Below are 17,484 nucleotides of genomic sequence, written 5' to 3' on the forward strand. Positions count from 1 at the left end.
TTACTTCGTTGCTTTTCTTCTTGTCCCCTAGTGTTGGTCTATATTATAAATTTTGGGTAAAAATCTAATCTAAGCAGACAAAACACCCACAGGACAAGCCAACTAACTGGAAAGTTGAGAGGTGGGGAATCATATGGGTGTTGGGAGAAGAATGGAGAAGTCAAATGCAAGGAATCAGAAGATGAGTGGGTGAGGAACTAGGACTTAAAGGTAAGGAACTAGAAAATCATCGGGCAAGGGAAGATCATGAAACATTAAGGGATATTAGAATTAGGGAAAGGCAAATAGGAGTTCAATAAAAAAGAAACTCGCAGAAAAATGCGCACATAGGGTGATGTGAGTAATAACTATAGTCTAGATGCTTAATTGTTAAAGTTGAGGGGTGAAAAAAGACACTAGGAGTGGGCACGAGCCTCCGCATCTAGTCTAGTTGCCAACCTCGCCTAGGGCGACTGGAGACACTCATCTTGGGCCCATAGTAAGTGTATTAAAACTTATAATGGAAATTATTAGGAGAACTATCATATTAAGTTGGGTGATATCAAAGTAATTGTAGAAATAATAATATTGAAATCATAACTCATGATTTAGTTAGCAATCAACGGATCCAAAATGTTGTAATAATGAGAGGAAAAAATATAATTGCAAGCATAATTGTATATTAATCTGTATACTAATGTGATGTGATTGGTTAAAAAATAAATTTTATTAAAAATAATATTAATTTAAATTTTAAATATAAATAAATCAGTATTGAAATATAATGAGAGAGCCTCATGGAATCCAGGGCGAGCTGACTTGCAAAAGCAAGCAAAAAGGGCCGATAATCGAACCCAAACACAGGCCCTAGAGTCTAATCTGAAGCCTAAACCACTTGCCTCCTACATACTACCTGGGTTGGGCTTAGTGTGCATCCTCGTGTTGATGGGTTTGGTTGGTACGGCTTCACCATCTCACCAACAGATAGTTAACGTTCGGTTAAATATAGTTCCCGCATCGCCTTCCACTACCCGATTACTGGTTGGCGCAGCCACTTGACTCCGTCTACACGTGGCACCATTATAAAAATAAATATATAAATTTCATAAAAAATATTTACTTAAACAATAAGATCTAAGATTCAAATTTTATATTTTTTTAAATTAAATTGCCATTTAAACACTTTATTAGGTGTGTTATCTGTACTTATTTGTAAATATAATTTTTCAAAAAACAAACTCATTTGTCTTTAATAAATTTTTAAAAATAAGAAAAATCAAAAGTTTTTAAATATCTCAGCCTTCCTTCCAAAATTTTGAATTATTCTTATACTCTACACTGGAAATTAAAAATTAAAAAATATTGAAAAAAAGTCTATAAGTGTAAATTTTCTATAATTTTGATATTTAAAGCTTAACTTCCATTTTTTCTGTCTTCCTTATTGCAACCACAATTTTGAAAGTAAAAGTAATTATAGATAAAAAAATGGAAACTATTATTATTATGAAATTTTATTCTTAAATTAATAAATATGTTGATAATATATATATATATATATAATAATATTATTTTTATATTAAAGTAAATAATAAAAACTAAAAATAATAAAACATATTTTTATATTAATGACGTTACCCACCGACTCCGAGACCAGAAGGGACCCCACTAGAATTCCTCCACTGTGGATCTAAAGAAAGGAAAAAATAATAAATGAAATAAGAAATCAAATCTGCGGCTTCACTTATATTTCTCGCCTCCTTTCGATTTTCTCCTCAGGAGGGTGTTCGATTTGTAATTTCGTGCACCCCCTGAGTCTCTCGCTCTCTCTCCCTCTTCTCTCCGCGTGCCATGGCGTTGGATGGGTTCTCTGACAAGAACGCTGTCTTCAGAAAACTGAAGGCTAAGTCAGAAAATAAGGTCTGTGTTTATGTTTCTCGTTTTCCATCTTACATTCTATTTTTGGATTTCTTTTCTTTGGATCTGATTCAGATCCCGAAATTCCGAAATGGGTTTTGATTTTTTATTCTCTCTTTTGGGTTTTATTTGCGATTTCAGATGTGTTTCGATTGTAATGCAAAGAACCCTACTTGGGCGTCGGTGACTTTCGGGATCTTCCTCTGTATCGATTGCTCTGCCGTGCATCGCAGCCTCGGCGTCCACATCAGCTTTGTCAGGTATCAATTTCAACTTGGTTTTCTATATTTTTTGGAGATCTGTTCTGTTGTTGGAGTTCGAATAGTTGATTTGGGTCGTGGGATTAAGCTTTCTAATTTGATTCTGCTGTGAATTAGCATACATTTTGTTTGTTTTTTGTGTAATTATATGACTATGCTCGAGAAGTTATAGGCAGTGACTTGTATTCTCTCGTTATATAATGAAGTGAGCACCTTTCCGTTCATTGGATTAGCGAAAGTCATTTCTTAATTTTCTATTAAATAGCAAGAAAGAAAGATTTTTGGTGATGACTCAGTGTCCGACATGCCCCTTGATCTTTTATATGCATTGGTGTGGCTAATTCTGTCAATTGATTCAGAAAAAATGTGTGCACTGTCATTAATTCTATCTAAAAAGCTTCATGCTCTTGGATCCGATTTGGTGATTACTTGGCCATTGGGTAAACTTATTTGCAAAGACGTGGTAGCAAAGTTGGATATAGAATTTCAAAGGTTTATGATCTGCTTTAGGAGGTGTAATTTAATGGAGGAAATGTCGACGGAGTTAGGATTGAACAGATGGCATACGTTGGTTTTCCCTTTTTATGAGACTAATTTACTTGGTGGTTATTGTTACATCTCTTACATGTACACTTCTTGACCGCTTCTCATGCTGTGTGGTCAGTTGGTCTTGTCTTTACCATGGGTGAAATGGAATGCATGTCAAAGTTGAGTCATCAATTGTGCATAATACTTCTTGTTAACAATTTCTTTGGGTGGCTTCTTTATTTTTTAACAAAATTGTAAATTTAGTAAGATATAATCAAATTTTTTTCTTTCATATAGGTCTACAAACTTAGACTCGTGGACTCCTGAGCAGCTGAAAGTGATGAGCTTTGGGGGAAACAACCGTGCACAGGTTTTCTTTAAGCAGCATGGATGGACTGATGGTGGCAAAATTGAGGCTAAGTATACATCAAGAGCTGCTGACTTATATAGGCAGATACTCTCAAAAGAAGTTGCTAAAAGTACGGCAGAAGAGACAGGTTTAATATCATTGCCTGTTTCTTCTCAGTCAGCACAAGCTGAAAATGGACTCACTGATGTCAAGACGATTGAAGCTCCAAAAGCCAACTCTTTGGAAAGGCAAGAAGTACCTGATACCTCTACTTCACTTAAAGCCCCTCATGCAGTTGTTACCAATGCTGTTAAGAAGCCACTTGGTGCAAAGAAAATTGGAAAGACAGGGGGACTTGGTGCTAGAAAGCTTACTACTAAGGTGGATTAATTTATTGTTGTGATTTTATGAACAACTTTAAAAGTATTTTGTGGTCTACTATCTTCTGCTCACGTATCCTGGATTTATTAAAGTGCTTTATCTTACAAAATAATCTCTTCCAAATGCAGCCAAGTGAAAATCTCTACGACCAGAAGCCTGAGGAACCAGTTATTCCAGTTTCCTCAACAAAGAGCTCTCCTACAGCTGGCTTATCTCTTGCTAAGCGCTTTGAATATGTAGACAATGTCCAGTCTGCCGAGAATGGCTCTAGTGGGCCACATATGATCGGCCATGTAGTCCCACCAAAGTCATCAAGCTTCTTTGCAGATTTCGGAATGGACAGTGGTTTTCCAAGGAAAGCTGGCTCAAATTCCTCAAAAGTGCAAGTATGCTTTATGATTAGCAAAATATGTGTGCAATTGTTATAACTTTTTTTATGATTAGCATGACATGACTTATATTGTGCAGACAATGCTCATCTCCTTGATATCTTCTTAATATCTTAGGATGTGAAAATAAAAAAACTAGAAAATGCAGAGGTCAAGGAAGGGTTTCTACTCCTATCCTTTTCTGGGTTATGATGCAAAGACTCAGAAAGTTCAACCCACCTCCCCTAAACACATTGATACAGGCACACATCTACATCACTTTGTTGGCTCTTCCACCAAACTTATCATTAAAATTAACTTTTTGTTATTAAATGTAGCTTAATTTTTTTTACTATTTGCTTAGAAATTTTCTTTACAAAGGAGCCATATGCTAGATCACTATGCAACAAGCTAATGCCACCACCCACTCAACCTTGAAGAGGTGGAAAATTGCACACTATGCTCCTTAATTTTGTGGAGTCCAAATAGATAGATTTATTGATTGCTAGGGATTCGATGGTGTTCAATGGTGTTATTCTTCAGGTTTGAATTAGCCAACCATTGGAAAAATTTCGTAATCCCGCCCCACTTTCTCAACTGAAGTGCTCTCAATTTGTCTCCAACTTACCTCTTCCATAAGAACGGTCCTCTCCTACCCGTCATGGTGCAGTCTAGTTGTCAACGGGTGGGTGGGCTTGGGATGAGGTTTAAATTCTGACATCATCGGTTTGATTCCTCACTAGGAGTTTCCATAGATTTCCAGATAAATGGATATTTAAGTTTTACTCTGGAGGGGTGAGCTTGAAGGGCCCTTGCCTTGAACAGGCTCCACGACACAAACCAAGGAGTAATGGTCCTCTCCAAGTCGTTTGCAATGTACTGCTTTCATGACATGTCAGCACCACGAGTTAAATCTACACTGAAAGCAGAACTTTTTTTTTGGCATGTTTTGGTTTCTCATTGGTGCCATGACTAGAAGTTTTGAATTTTCAAGATCCATATACAATGTCGAGGTGTTTTAAGTCAATATTGGGAATTCAAGAATAATACTTTTGGTTCTCATTTAGTAGTCGTAAAAGACCTTTTTTTGGTAGGTATATTCATTATTGGGTGTGATACTCCATATGATAAGGATAAGGGTAGGTGGTGTATGAGATTTCACATTGCTTGGGAATGAGAAGTTATTCTTTTTTGTAAGGTTCCAATGGGGCTCCAATTGTGTCATCGACTAATCCTTTTGGAGTATAAACCATATGGCTTAGGCCTTCTATTGGTGCGTTACAAATGGCATTAGAGCCTATTCCAATTAGAAATGTGGAAATTGAGTCATGCCACCTACGATGGATTGGCCCGATAGGGATGTTGGGAATTTAAGGGGGGTAGATTGTGATACTCCATATGATAAGGATAAGGGTAGGTGGTGTATGGAATCCCGCATTGCTTGAGAATGAGAAGTTCTTGCTCTTTATAAGGTTTTAATGGGGCTCCAATTGTATCATTGACTAGTCCTTTTGGAGTATAGGTCTTATGGCTCAGGCTTTCCATTGGAGCGTTACATTGGTTCAGTTGTAGTTCCTTCATTTGTCTACAGCTTGCTCCTGGCATTATCCTTCTAGACACATACCCATGTCATGTCTTGCAGATCACAATATGTTTTGTTTCAGTCTACTGTTTTAAACCCTGGGTTTCTTTACTTAAACTACCATTGCTATCAGATTCAGGAAACTGATGAAGCAAGGAAGAAATTCTCGAATGCAAAATCCATTTCGTCGGCACAATTCTTTGGTGATCAGAGCAACTCTAATGATATAGGTGCTCAAGTATCTTTGCAGAAGTTCTCAGTATGTATCCTCAACTAGACATAATGATAATTATCTACTGAATAGAGATTCAACAGAATTCTTTTCATATGTTTTTAATTCTTAATATTGTTTTTTTAGTATAAACCATTATCCTGCACCTTTCTGCATGATGCTGACCTAATCTTGGCCAAAAGGGATATGAAAAATAGTATTGTATCATAAAGTATTTCTGAACTTTGATGAAGCTAAACTTTCACGGTTTTATACTTGGAAATTGTTTGATAATAACTTGACTTGGGAAATAATAAATTAGTGATGAGAAAAAATACATTATCATTTAAATCCATTAAGATGAATCGACTGTGTGAAATTCCCTGGTGTGAAGTTATTGATCTAATACTTGAAATTTTATGCATTGAAAATGGATGAAAATTTGTAACTACGATTTTTTTGTTTTCATAAAGTTGCATTTACCTTACTAAGCTATATAGGAATTCCGACCCTTGTTTATCATTTAAATGTTACAGGGTTCAACTGCCATCTCCAGTTCTGATCTTTTTGGTAACAGCACAGATCATTCGTCAATTGATCTTACTAGTGACCTCATCAACCGACTCTCTTTCCAGGTACGATTTGGAACTCCACTGCTCTTTCAAGTTCACTTATATTATTCTTGACCAGATTGAGAGATTCATCGAAATGTAATTTTTTTTGTCCTAAATGTAGTTTTTTCCCCTGGGCTTTATTTCTCACCCAGTTAAATTATAGATTGCTGCACTACTTCTGTATTGACGCTGGGTGGCTTTTCCCCTTTCTTTTTCAGGCACAACAGGATATTTCCAGCCTGAAAAATATTGCCGGAGAGACTGGGAAGAAACTCAGTTCGTTGGCGTCCACTTTAATTACAGATCTTCAGGACAGAATCGTATGATTATTGTGTCGGGGAAAAAAAGAAATAGAAAAAGAGTTTGTCAAATTACCTGCTAAATATGTAGTGGATATAAAATGCCTCAGTATAAATTTATTTGAAAAGACAAAAACAACATTTTTAGAACGCTCTTCAGGCTTGGGACGGGCTGGTGTTCTGTAGTGCATGTATTTTGTGACTCATCATATTTGTCAGTTTCTATTTTTTTGATCTTGTAAGTTCATAAACTCAGTTAACTCTCCTCTGTATCAAGTGTTTTAGGGACCTACTGTCAAAATTTCATTAAACCATTTTCTGGTTGAGGCTTGATTAAATATCAATATTCTGATTAACTAGTTGGAAAAGTTGGTCACAATTTCGCAATCTCTCTCAATAAAATTGATTAACCCGACATTTTTGCAATTAATACCAGTTCTGAATTTTCTATAATTTTCTAATCTTGAATGCGTCTATATATGAACTATACACTATTTAATAGGATGACATCGTGAACCTTTGGAAGATCCATCTAAGTACTTTCGAAGTACAATAATTTGCTGGGAAAGCATCGTTAATGTCAATGCATGTTGATGAACATTCTCGTTTGTATCCATGGCTGTTTTGATTTTCCTCTCAAGACAGAGGAAGAAGCACCAATTTAAGGATTTCAAAAGTGCTCCACCACTCCACTCTCCTTTTCTCTCTCCCTTTCTATGGTGAGCGTTTTGTTAAACCATCTTTTAGATTGGTTGAGTCACCAGACTCCGGCTCAGAGTCGGAGTCGGTGATCCATCCGATTCTTGAAAATGCAGTCATAGTGATGAATGCAACAAAAGAATTCACCATTGAGCCTAAAATGGGCTCTTGAAAATGTAAGTGTACCTGGTTGTGTCGTCACTCTCTTCGGCCTAATGCCATTGTTCCGTGCTAGAAGTAAGTTGCATCTTATATATCTGTCTCTCTAAAACTGCTGTTTATGCAGATTATAAAAATCCAAGAAAGGTACCTCCATCATCGATCTCTCCAAAATCTTGTTCAGTGTATAAATATAATCCATTAAAGTTATAAAAATATTCGAAACACCAGTGCTTTTTATTTTTTATTTTTTTTATGCAAGATAGTAGTGCTATGTCAATAATCAAGCTAGATTTCTTTCTAACAGTACTGCTAATTTACTTTATTTCTAGTCATTTCCCATAAATGGCATAGTGTCTGGACTTTGCAATTCGATGAATTATCTCGTGCAAACGAGAAAAGTGAGTTGCGAAGTACTGATGTTGAGTTTCAACAACTTCAAGCAGCCGCTGAGCTTTGCAGAAGATACACGTAAATTTTCAACTCTTAAGCTGCCTCTTATAATTTTTTTTCTTTGATCACTTCTAATAATCATTGCTTCTGTCGTTGTTATTGGTGTAACTTTTATATACTTACTGAAAATTTAGATAAGTAACAAACCTGGTTATAAATTTTTATAGCAAGTCAATCTATGCAACTGTGTTATATAGGTTGTGCTGCAAAAAAGGCTTGTAATGGGTTATCCCCATCGACTGACGGTGGTTGAGCAAATGATCCCGAGCTTCCAAGCGACATGGGTGGTGTTCGATAGGTATGCTCTTGTACAAGTACTTTAAGATGGAGACGTTAGAGTTCTTCTATTTCATAAGCTGATTTGGAGTATACATATTCGATCCGTATGGCTAACATGACAAAATTCGATTCTTAGAAATATATATATATATATATATATTATATTTTTTACCAACGGTTTGCTTTTTGTTCATTAATATAGTTTCTTCGTTTTGGACCCTAATTAGAAGTTGGTTGCTATTGCATGCATGGTTGCAGAAATCAGCGAAAGGACATGGAGTTTCATGCCCAAAAAGTTGCATGTAATATAGTGATGATGAAGGAAGATGGTGGGGTTGACATGATGTTACGTTAGAATGCGGAGAGAGCACTCCAGGCGGAACGCCAGAAATATCAGTACCAAAACTTCAAAAGATATAAAAGTCCTCTTATAAATAATGAATGTCTTTCTATATATATATATTCCCGTGCTTGTACTATGTAATTTTCCAACTACATGTTCATGAATCGCTACTTGGACAATTGGAACTCCATCGTAATGGCCAAAATCTTTTCTTAATATATAATTATAGTTTATGATCCATACGATCCATCTACATTCCAAAAATCAAAATAATATGGTTGGTAGATTTAATCATTTATATTATATTAACTCTAAGATATGATCGAGGAAACATATATAAACGCCACATGACAATTCAAAATTTTCTCGTTTCATCGTTTAGTTTTTAATTTTAGCAATAATTTTCCTTTTAAATCTTGTTATTAATTCCTTGTCATGCATGACATGCTGGTGATGATGTTTCACATTTTACGTAGCGTCTCCAATGAAAATAGCTCTCACTTGAAATGTGTCGCATTACTAAGTGTGATTTAAAATGACGAGGATCATCAAGATGAAGAAGATCATCATGATTAATTTTTGTTTTTGACCTTCCATGAATAACAAGTTGTCTATTAGTTTTCACGAGTTTGCAAAAATCTAGTATATAAGGAGTCCCAAGAAATTAAACATTCGCGAATTCATATATGGTACCAAGGAATGGAGGTAATAGATGATGGACATGACTCAAAAAGTATATGTACTAATTAGTGTAATATTCAGATTAATGTAGAAAAGGTTGCACTGGGGTTCATAGAAAAGCTTGAAAGAAGCTGGAAAGAAGGCTTGCGAAAGAAACCTACTGATCGGGATTTGTCTCTTTATTTTACACTTCCATACGTTCTTACACATATATATATATATATACATGTATGTATGTGTATATATACACATAATGCCTTTTGCAAGACAACAATTTTTCTATCAAATATTAATTAGCCATAAGGTTATGGATCATGTCATGAATGAATAGGCCAAGGGATGATATTCAACAATTAGTTGAATAGGCCAAGGGTTGATATTTAGAGCACTCCAATGCACTAATTAGTTGGCATAATCTAAAAACAGGACATGAACAATGCAGATTCATTAGAATTACATACAACAATTTCTTGCAAGCATTTCTCTGGCACTTATAGCTCAATACATATTTAGAAGTTAAATAAACTTATTCTCTTGTTCATACTAGAGTAAGAAGGCACACTCCTTTCATGAATTAATGATAGTGAGAAGGAAGTTTCAAGGGGCGTAGCCACCATGTCCACCACCCTCTCCACTCCCACTACCTCCCCCATAACCACCTCCATGTGTGCCTCCAGCACTACCACCACCGCCGCCGCCACCGGAGCCTCCTCCGCCGCCACCACCAGCAACTCCACCACCGAAACCTCCACCAGCTCCTTCACCACCACCATACCCTCCCCCATGTGCTCCTCCTGCACCACCTGCTCCACCGCCTCCACCGCTCCCACCACCACCTCCTCCACCATTGCCAGCTCCATGTTCGCCCCCGGATCCATAGCCACTACCAGCACCACCTCCTTCACCGCTTCCATAACCAGCACCACTCTCTCCTCCCTCACCATATCCACTACCACCACCACTTCCCCCACCACCTCCACCACCATATCCAGCCCCCCCTGCAGCACCATATCCAGCGCCACCTCCTTCTCCACTGCCACTTCCATACCCAGCACCTCCAGAACCATAAGCACCTCCACTGCCACCTCCACCACCGTTGCCGCCACCACCACCATGTCCACCTGCAGCTCCATAACCTGCACCGCCACCTTCCCCACTACCAGAACCACTTCCATAAACAGTCACACCATGTTCTCCTCCCACACCATATCCAACGCCACCGCCACTTCCTCCACCACCTCCACCACCGTATCCAACCCCATGTTGCCCTGCAGCACCATATCCAATGCCACCTCCTTCTCCACTACCACTTCCATACCCAACACCTCCAGAACCATAAGCAGCTCCACCGCCACCTCCACTACCGCCACCGCCGCCACCACCATGTCCACTTGCATCTCCATATCCTGCACCGCCACCTTCCCCACTACCAGCTCCACCTCCGTAACCAGTTATACCATGTTCATAGCCAACATGAACATTTCCACCTTCAAGCGTGAAGAGGGATCTAGTTGCAAAACAAATACCTAAGCCACATAATACAAAGAAAACCACACCAAGGACTTTGTGTGCAGCCATGGGAAGTTCTTGGAATGCCAAGAGAATGACTTAGAATGTGAGGGAGGGTGGCTATATATAGGAACTAGATGGGGTCCAAAAGCGCGTCCACTTTACAAAGAGTAGTTGATGCACATGGAAATGAGACTAGGGAGTCCCACAAGGTGGTCCAACACAAGTTTACACTCATTCTAGCAGTTCGGCCACTAGTGACCTTTTGCTGTCACCCACATTTATGCAAGGCAAAGGCAATTTGTTAAGCCAGATCTTGTATGTACCCAAATTTCCTTATCCTAAGTGTTTGTTGGATTTCCAACTCACTAACATCCTTTTAACACCATTGGCTTGCGTAGCATTATTAATGTATTTCCTTCAGTTTTTTTTTTCGTGGCTAGCTTGAGCATATAAACAAATCGTTGGTACTGCAAGTTCATGAGGACGTGCGTTATTAATATAAGTGCAACTAATATCGATTATATTTTGAGCTATCGATCGAAATCATGCACATTGAATACCATTATTAAAGTTTATATGATCTTTGCTTCTGTTACGAAGTATAGATCAGATAACTAATTAACTGGGTGATTTGTATATGGTAACACAACTTCGTTAACCTGGCCGCTTCTTACAGTGATGATATGACTGCATGCTTCTAATTAATTAACATTAATTATCTTCATGAATAAACTGAAACTGATGCCTGTAGTATAGCACTAACAATAGCACAAATATGCTTGTCGCTGACAAAAGAACAAAAACCTAGGTTGTAAGAAATGTATTCAGTACGTACTGGCATCTTCATGTGTTGAGAAAAAATGTAAAAGGATCATGTTCTATGCGATTGGCCACAGCCTGATCAGAAGAAGTTGCTTTTCATCTTGTAATGATCATGATAACTATGATCTAGTCCTCGAAAGCAAGCTCTAGCTCTCTAATTCAAACTCATTTATATTTGCCCTATATCCCACGCCTGAAGGCTATAACCTTTCCTTTATTTTGAAGGCACCTGACTTTATCTTCAGTTTAAATGATGTAATATGCAGTATAAATATTGGTGTGTCACTATGTGTGCATAGTGGGCATCCACATGGAAGAGGAGCACCACCTTCTCCACCGCGTGTGTGGGGCCAACCCACCTCACATTGCTTGGCTAATGGAGCTAGCCTTAATTTGTTTCTCCACACTTGAAATGTTGTATGATGCCAACCATCTTCCTACTACATTCCAGACGTTGGAATAATATTGCTGCGCGCATGGTGTCAAAAACTGGATTTAGCTCTACCCTCGATTTTTCTTTTTCTTCTATAAGGCAGGCGCCGACATTGTAGAAAAAACTGATTAAAAAGAAAAAAAAAAAAAAAAAACTAGCTCGTCGAATAAGAGAGAACTCCGCCCCTTCCTCCTGAAGTGGAAGGCCAGCCGGCCCCCCACATAACTATGGAAACAGGGAGGTGGATCGATCCCCTGCACGCCTTTGATCAGGTAGCATGGCCGGCTTCCCGGCTGAGATGGATTTAGGAATATATCTTTATTATTCATGGTAATTAAATTGAATATAAAACATAGGTTTATATTCATCGTAATTAATTATATAGAGATGAGATGGAGTATTATACATATATCTTATGATCAGTAATATAAAAACCAAGATAAGATAAAATTTCTTAATAGAGTAATGTTATATACAGTTATTTTTACGTACTCTTTGTCCAGGCTATTGACGTGATTGGTTGTATGAAATTTTTTTTAATACACAATCAATTACATTAATAGAGTGCGTAAAAGAGTATGTAAAAGTGGTTGCACATAAAATTTTTATTTGATTATTATCTCTAAGAGCATAATCTTGAAATATATATGGTATTAGGAGATCCCCACTCGTACGTATTCCAACTTGACCTAATTAATTATTCCTACCATTCACTAGTTGGAATGGGCTAGATTGTGTTTTGGGGTAACAAGTCATGTACCATATGATGCATTGTCATAGATCGAGAATATGTTTTATATATATATATATATGACCCTAAAATAAATTACAAGGACTTGAGCTCTTTAATTGGGTTTGGAACTCTGGGTTGTACAAGTAATATTAGTTCCCAATCCAAAGCAATTAATCTGCTGTACATGAGTACTTCTTCCGCCTTGTAGCCTCAAGAAAACAATCCCATGAACACTACATACCTCACAGGCTTGAATCAAAGAGTTGTCTTCCCGGCCATGACGTAAGGTTTCTCACTTTCTCCTCTTTTTTACCTAATACCACAAACCTCAATCAAAATATCATGTCGTTCATTCAGAGCATACATTTCCTAATAAATGAAACGCATGAAGTTGTGGCTAATACTTCTTTTTGGGTATCGTACAAATTTGGTTTATGTCATCTTCAGGTTTTGGGTACTGGTACTAGCTAGTCTCAACGGCATGAATTAAAACTTAATGTCAATCTATTGTGTATGGTACGAGACCATCGCATGGATACAAACACCACACATGTGATGAAGGGTGGACGTACCTGCGTGTATGTGTCATTACCGGTACCGAGGGCCCTGTTAATTAATGCGTGGAAGGCAATATTCTTAAGAGAGAGTATTATAATTATAAAAGAGTTTTATAAAATTAAATTTAAAAATTTACCATATGATAAATTTATTTTTAATAAAAATAATTTTATAATTTAATATATCACATTAAATTATATCAATTTATAAATTTATTTTTATAAAAATATATATATTTTTTTATAATTAAAGCATTTCTGTTCTTAAAATGTGATGAAAAGTTTGAACTTCACTTATCATGTATTGTGCGGATCAGTTCACAGAACTACATTTTCAGTATGGTGGCCGGTGGGGGCCATGGGCCGCATGAAGTGGATTATTTCTGAAAGAGAAATGATATTTGCAGTCGTAGTTGTGCAAGCGGCGTGCAATCGCTTTGAAAAAAATGAATTAATATGGAACTCACATGAAAAAAAAATTAATTTTTTAATCGTGGACCCCACTCTTTTTCAAAACGATTGCGCGGCGTTTACAATTTCACGACTGTACGTAGTATTGCTGTTTCCGAAAACATGATTATGTGCAATTTTTTATTTTATTTTTTATTTGAATATAGAATATGATTTTTCATTGATCAAAACCAATACAACTTTGATCATTTTTTACATGCAAGACTTGGACTATATATCTAATTCCATGCATCCAGATCCAGCATTGTCAAAGCCAACTTGGCTAGCTAGCTGATCATGTGCCATTCCTTCTCTTGGAATAATAAAACTCATTGTCCACTGCGATTGCGCCAAAAAGACCTGCTTTCCATGCCATGACCAGTTAAAACTGCATGCATTGTCTTCCATAAAGCTAGACTCGCAGCAATTACAGGTTGATTAACCCAGCCTTTTTTGAGCACATGCAGAGGTCATGATCTCCCCCCTTCCAATCCTGTTTTTTTTTTTTTAAAAAAAATAGACTTCATTTAATTCAATAAAACTAAAGTTATATATGTGTCTAATTAATATATGACAAAATTTAGATTATCAGCCAAACTATTCATCTGTTAGAAGCTCTCCCGTCTTCAAATTTTTTTTATGACGAACACTATCTTAACTTCTATAAACTTTCTCCTAACAACAGTCAACAGAAAAAACGCTCTATTAAAATAGAACTAAACAACCTCTCTTTTAAAAGAAGAAAGATACAAACAAACTCCGTCCTCTCACGTAGGAGGAGTATAACCACACACCATCTTCCTAAAGAGGAAAAGTACAATCACCCACCTTTCTCAAAAGGAGGAATGGGACACATCCCCTTCCAATCTCTTATTATAACATCGACTCCAACTTCAGAATTTATTTTATCCATTGCATGCAGCATCAAAGTTTATTTTAAAAATATCTCTTTTTGGAGGTCTCCATTGTTGCCCTGCTACTGCTGGCCTTTCTCTAATCAAACTACCCTCCTGTAGTTTGAATTCCTCCCAACTAGCTAAAGCAGCCTTCACAACCTTTGTTGGGACTTGAGAATTTATTTTCAAATATAACTTTGTTCCTTCTAATTACCAAATGCCTTTCATAATAGTTTCAATTCCCTCAAGCTGGTCTTTATTCAGTCATATACAAATGATCCCATAGTTTCAAGAAATCATCCCCTGAGCTCGGTTGCTTCTATATAGAGCTATCATTTTCTGCCCAAACATTTCATGCCGCTAGTAGAGCTGTGCATATGGCCTGATAACCGATTGGCCCAATTAAAATAACTTGACCTGAACCGGCTTGTAACGGGTTGGTATATGTTTGGGTCTCCCACCCGACTAGGAAAGTGGCTTTTTTTTTTTTTTTTTTTTCTTGGTGCGAACCCGTCCGAATACACTTTAGTTGGTGTTTCTTCGTCTTCGTTTGCCGCATCTTTGTACATTTGTTTTCCACCTCGTCTCCAAATTTGTACATTTGTTTTCCACCTCGTCTAAAAGCCCTAGAAAATCAAAGAGCAGCCTTTTCATCCCTTGGATCAGAGGCAACGCCGTCGCCGCCTGCGCCAACAAGAACATAATAAGATTCTCACTGTAACTTGCTTTCTCTCTCTTTCATCTTTGATGGATTTGTCTTCTTTAGATTTAAAAAAAAAAAAAAAAAAGCCCATATGTCATCTTCGTCCCCTACCTAGCGTGCTGCCAAAAAACCCGCATCTTTGTGAAAATTGAAAGATTAGAATGCCAAAGCAGCTATGATACTCAAGCCACTCAAAATGACCCGTGCCCCGCTCTTCGAGTCCGAACTCGGCTCGTCATTGACCGGTCCTTATGTAATCTTTGGGGACAAACTCGATAGCAACAGACTTGGAGAGCTGCTCAATGGAAAAATTGCAGGTGAATCTGCTGAAGTCGTGGAACTCGATGCGATGTTCGTCGATGCCTCGGGAGTGGGGCTTTTGCCGAAACGACGAAACCTCCGCAGCTTTCGCCTTCCTTTTCGATGGCCCAACTGCATCGATGTGAAGAGAGTATATGATTTTTTTTTCTCTTTTGTAAAGCTCGGGTCATACGGGTACGACCCGTATTTATTATGTTCGGGGTCGAGTCAAGTCAGTTTGGAACTTTGGATGATTCGGGTCGGTTCGGGCACAAACCTGACTATGTCAAGCCTGGTTGTAGGCCTAGCTTGCTAGACAACTTTGAATGGCATGCATTACAATTTGCTCCTCTCTCAAACATATAGGGCCATATTGGGGAATAAATAATATTTCTGCTGAACAAATTGGACCTGGTTGGTACGTAGGATGTTGTTGCTTGCCTTCTACAGAAAATGTTTCACTGATCTGCCTTCTATGTATCTCTTGATGTCTCTCCCCGGATTCCATCTTTTCCTAAATTGTGATAAATGGTAAACACTTTTGACTGTGAACCTTCCATTCTTGCTACTTACCATTTTAGTTATAACAGGTATACAAATAGATCTGATGTGCTTCCTCTTTTTCAAAAATTTCAGAAACCCGTTTCTCATTCCATTCTTTTGTTTCCTCCAATATCATCTCACTAACTTTGGCTTCATATCAAATTATTTCATGTACAGACTTTAAAATAGAATTAATATTATTATTATCATCATTAGAGATCAGTATTCATTTGTACAAAATATAGACTACTTTGATTAGATTAATTAAATCCATTTAATATCCATATTTTATAATATTAAACACATTTAATTTGATAAATACATACTGTTGACAAAATAAAATTATTGTAACAAAGCTTTTAAATTGTATAGCAAAGTGGCAAAATTTATATTTGCAACGTAAAATTAATATTCTTTTTTGAACATTAATAATCCAATATTATTATTGCCTGAACCATGAATTAATAAATTGCGTAAGAGACTTAGTTTGGATATAAAAACGGTTTTATCTCATCTCATGATTACAATTTTATTAAATTTTCACACAAAATATAATAAAGAATTCAACTTTTTCAAATTTTAAAATAATAATATTATTAAAAAATAATATTTTATTCAACTATCATCTAAAACTATTTCATTTCATCTCACTACCCAAACTATACCTAAAAGTGGTCATCACAAAATTTATGTAACATTTATTTATTATTATAAAAACAACGATATCATATATAGAATACACTCATCTATATATTATCTCTCTAAATCTAAAAACCTTATAAAATATTAGAATTGGGAAATTTTTAAGCAATTTCAATCCTAATTAAAAGAATAAATTAATATTGCGCCCACTTGCTTGCGCGCTGCTCAAGTAATGGATTCACCAACATACTCCATGCATGGTTGCGTGTTAATTAATAATGTTAATGCACCCTTGAAATAGGGTACCGGGGGCTTTATTTCTAGTGCCTCCATATCATACTTATTCATATCCCAAGGTTGATGACCGAGATGCTTCTTTTTTTTTTCTTTGATTAAAAAATACAATTTAATATAATTCTTTAGACTTACACTCGAAGCACGTTATATACATATAAATATATATATATATATATGTGTGTGTGTGTATATATAGATACATATCTTGTAGTCAGATGAACATATGCTAAGTTTCTATGGACTTGTATGGAGAATTGTCTCTGGTTTTGTGAATTTTGTTAATCAGGAGATTCTTAATGCCAACTCTTGTTATAATGAAAAAATGGAATATTGAAAGTCTCATATAGATATTAGCTCTACAGTATTTATTTATTTAAAAATAATATTTACAGTCGTAGAGTGTATAAGCGTCGCGCGATTTCTATGAAAAAAGTGAGTAAATACGTGACTCACATGAAAAAATTAATTAATTTTTTAACAGTAGACCTCACTTTTTT

General features: G+C 36.6%; 2 protein-coding genes and 1 long non-coding RNA gene across 4 annotated transcripts; 1 reads left to right on the plus strand and 2 right to left on the minus strand.

Moving 5' to 3' along the window:
- The first annotated feature begins 1,712 nt into the window (after nt 1-1,712).
- On the plus strand, nt 1,713-6,823 carry LOC122289862 (probable ADP-ribosylation factor GTPase-activating protein AGD8). Its single transcript, XM_043097214.1, has 7 exons — nt 1,713-1,896; nt 2,035-2,153; nt 2,979-3,411; nt 3,540-3,797; nt 5,495-5,620; nt 6,109-6,207; nt 6,405-6,823. The coding sequence occupies exons 1-7, from the start codon at nt 1,828-1,830 to the stop codon at nt 6,510-6,512; spliced, it is 1,212 nt and encodes a 403-aa protein (XP_042953148.1). The 5' UTR covers nt 1,713-1,827; the 3' UTR covers nt 6,513-6,823.
- A 2,706-nt stretch (nt 6,824-9,529) lies between these two features.
- LOC122289097 (glycine-rich cell wall structural protein 1.8-like) lies at nt 9,530-10,698 on the minus strand. 2 transcript variants are annotated; one of them, XM_043096035.1, is made up of 2 exons: nt 10,357-10,698; nt 9,530-10,314 (listed from the first exon to the last, which is right to left on the minus strand). In XM_043096035.1, the coding sequence occupies exons 1-2, from the start codon at nt 10,675-10,677 to the stop codon at nt 9,697-9,699; spliced, it is 939 nt and encodes a 312-aa protein (XP_042951969.1). In that variant the 5' UTR covers nt 10,678-10,698; the 3' UTR covers nt 9,530-9,696. The 2 variants fall into 2 exon arrangements, with proteins under 2 accessions (XP_042951969.1, XP_042951967.1); XM_043096033.1 differs by having other exon boundaries at nt 9,530-10,698.
- Nucleotides 10,699-14,295: 3,597 nt separating this feature from the next.
- Nucleotides 14,296-15,632, minus strand: LOC122290192. Its single transcript, XR_006236323.1, has 2 exons — nt 15,317-15,632; nt 14,296-15,186 (listed from the first exon to the last, which is right to left on the minus strand). It is a non-coding gene; the product is annotated as an uncharacterized LOC122290192 (long non-coding RNA).
- Between the last annotated feature and the right edge of the window lie 1,852 nt (nt 15,633-17,484).

The sequence above is a fragment of the Carya illinoinensis genome, chromosome 12 (assembly GCF_018687715.1).
Source record: "Carya illinoinensis cultivar Pawnee chromosome 12, C.illinoinensisPawnee_v1, whole genome shotgun sequence".
NCBI classification, from domain to species: Eukaryota; Viridiplantae; Streptophyta; class Magnoliopsida; order Fagales; family Juglandaceae; genus Carya; species Carya illinoinensis.

Coding starts and splice junctions, on each gene's coding strand:
- LOC122289862 (XM_043097214.1), top strand. CDS start 1,828: ATGGCGTTGGATGGGTTCTCTGACAAGAACGCTGTCTTCAGAAAACTG. Junction 1,897..2,034: donor AGGCTAAGTCAGAAAATAAG/GTCTGTGTTTAT, acceptor TTGCGATTTCAG/ATGTGTTTCGATTGTAATGC. Junction 5,621..6,108: donor TATCTTTGCAGAAGTTCTCA/GTATGTATCCTC, acceptor TAAATGTTACAG/GGTTCAACTGCCATCTCCAG.
- LOC122289097 (XM_043096033.1), bottom strand. CDS start 10,677: ATGGCTGCACACAAAGTCCTTGGTGTGGTTTTCTTTGTATTATGTGGC.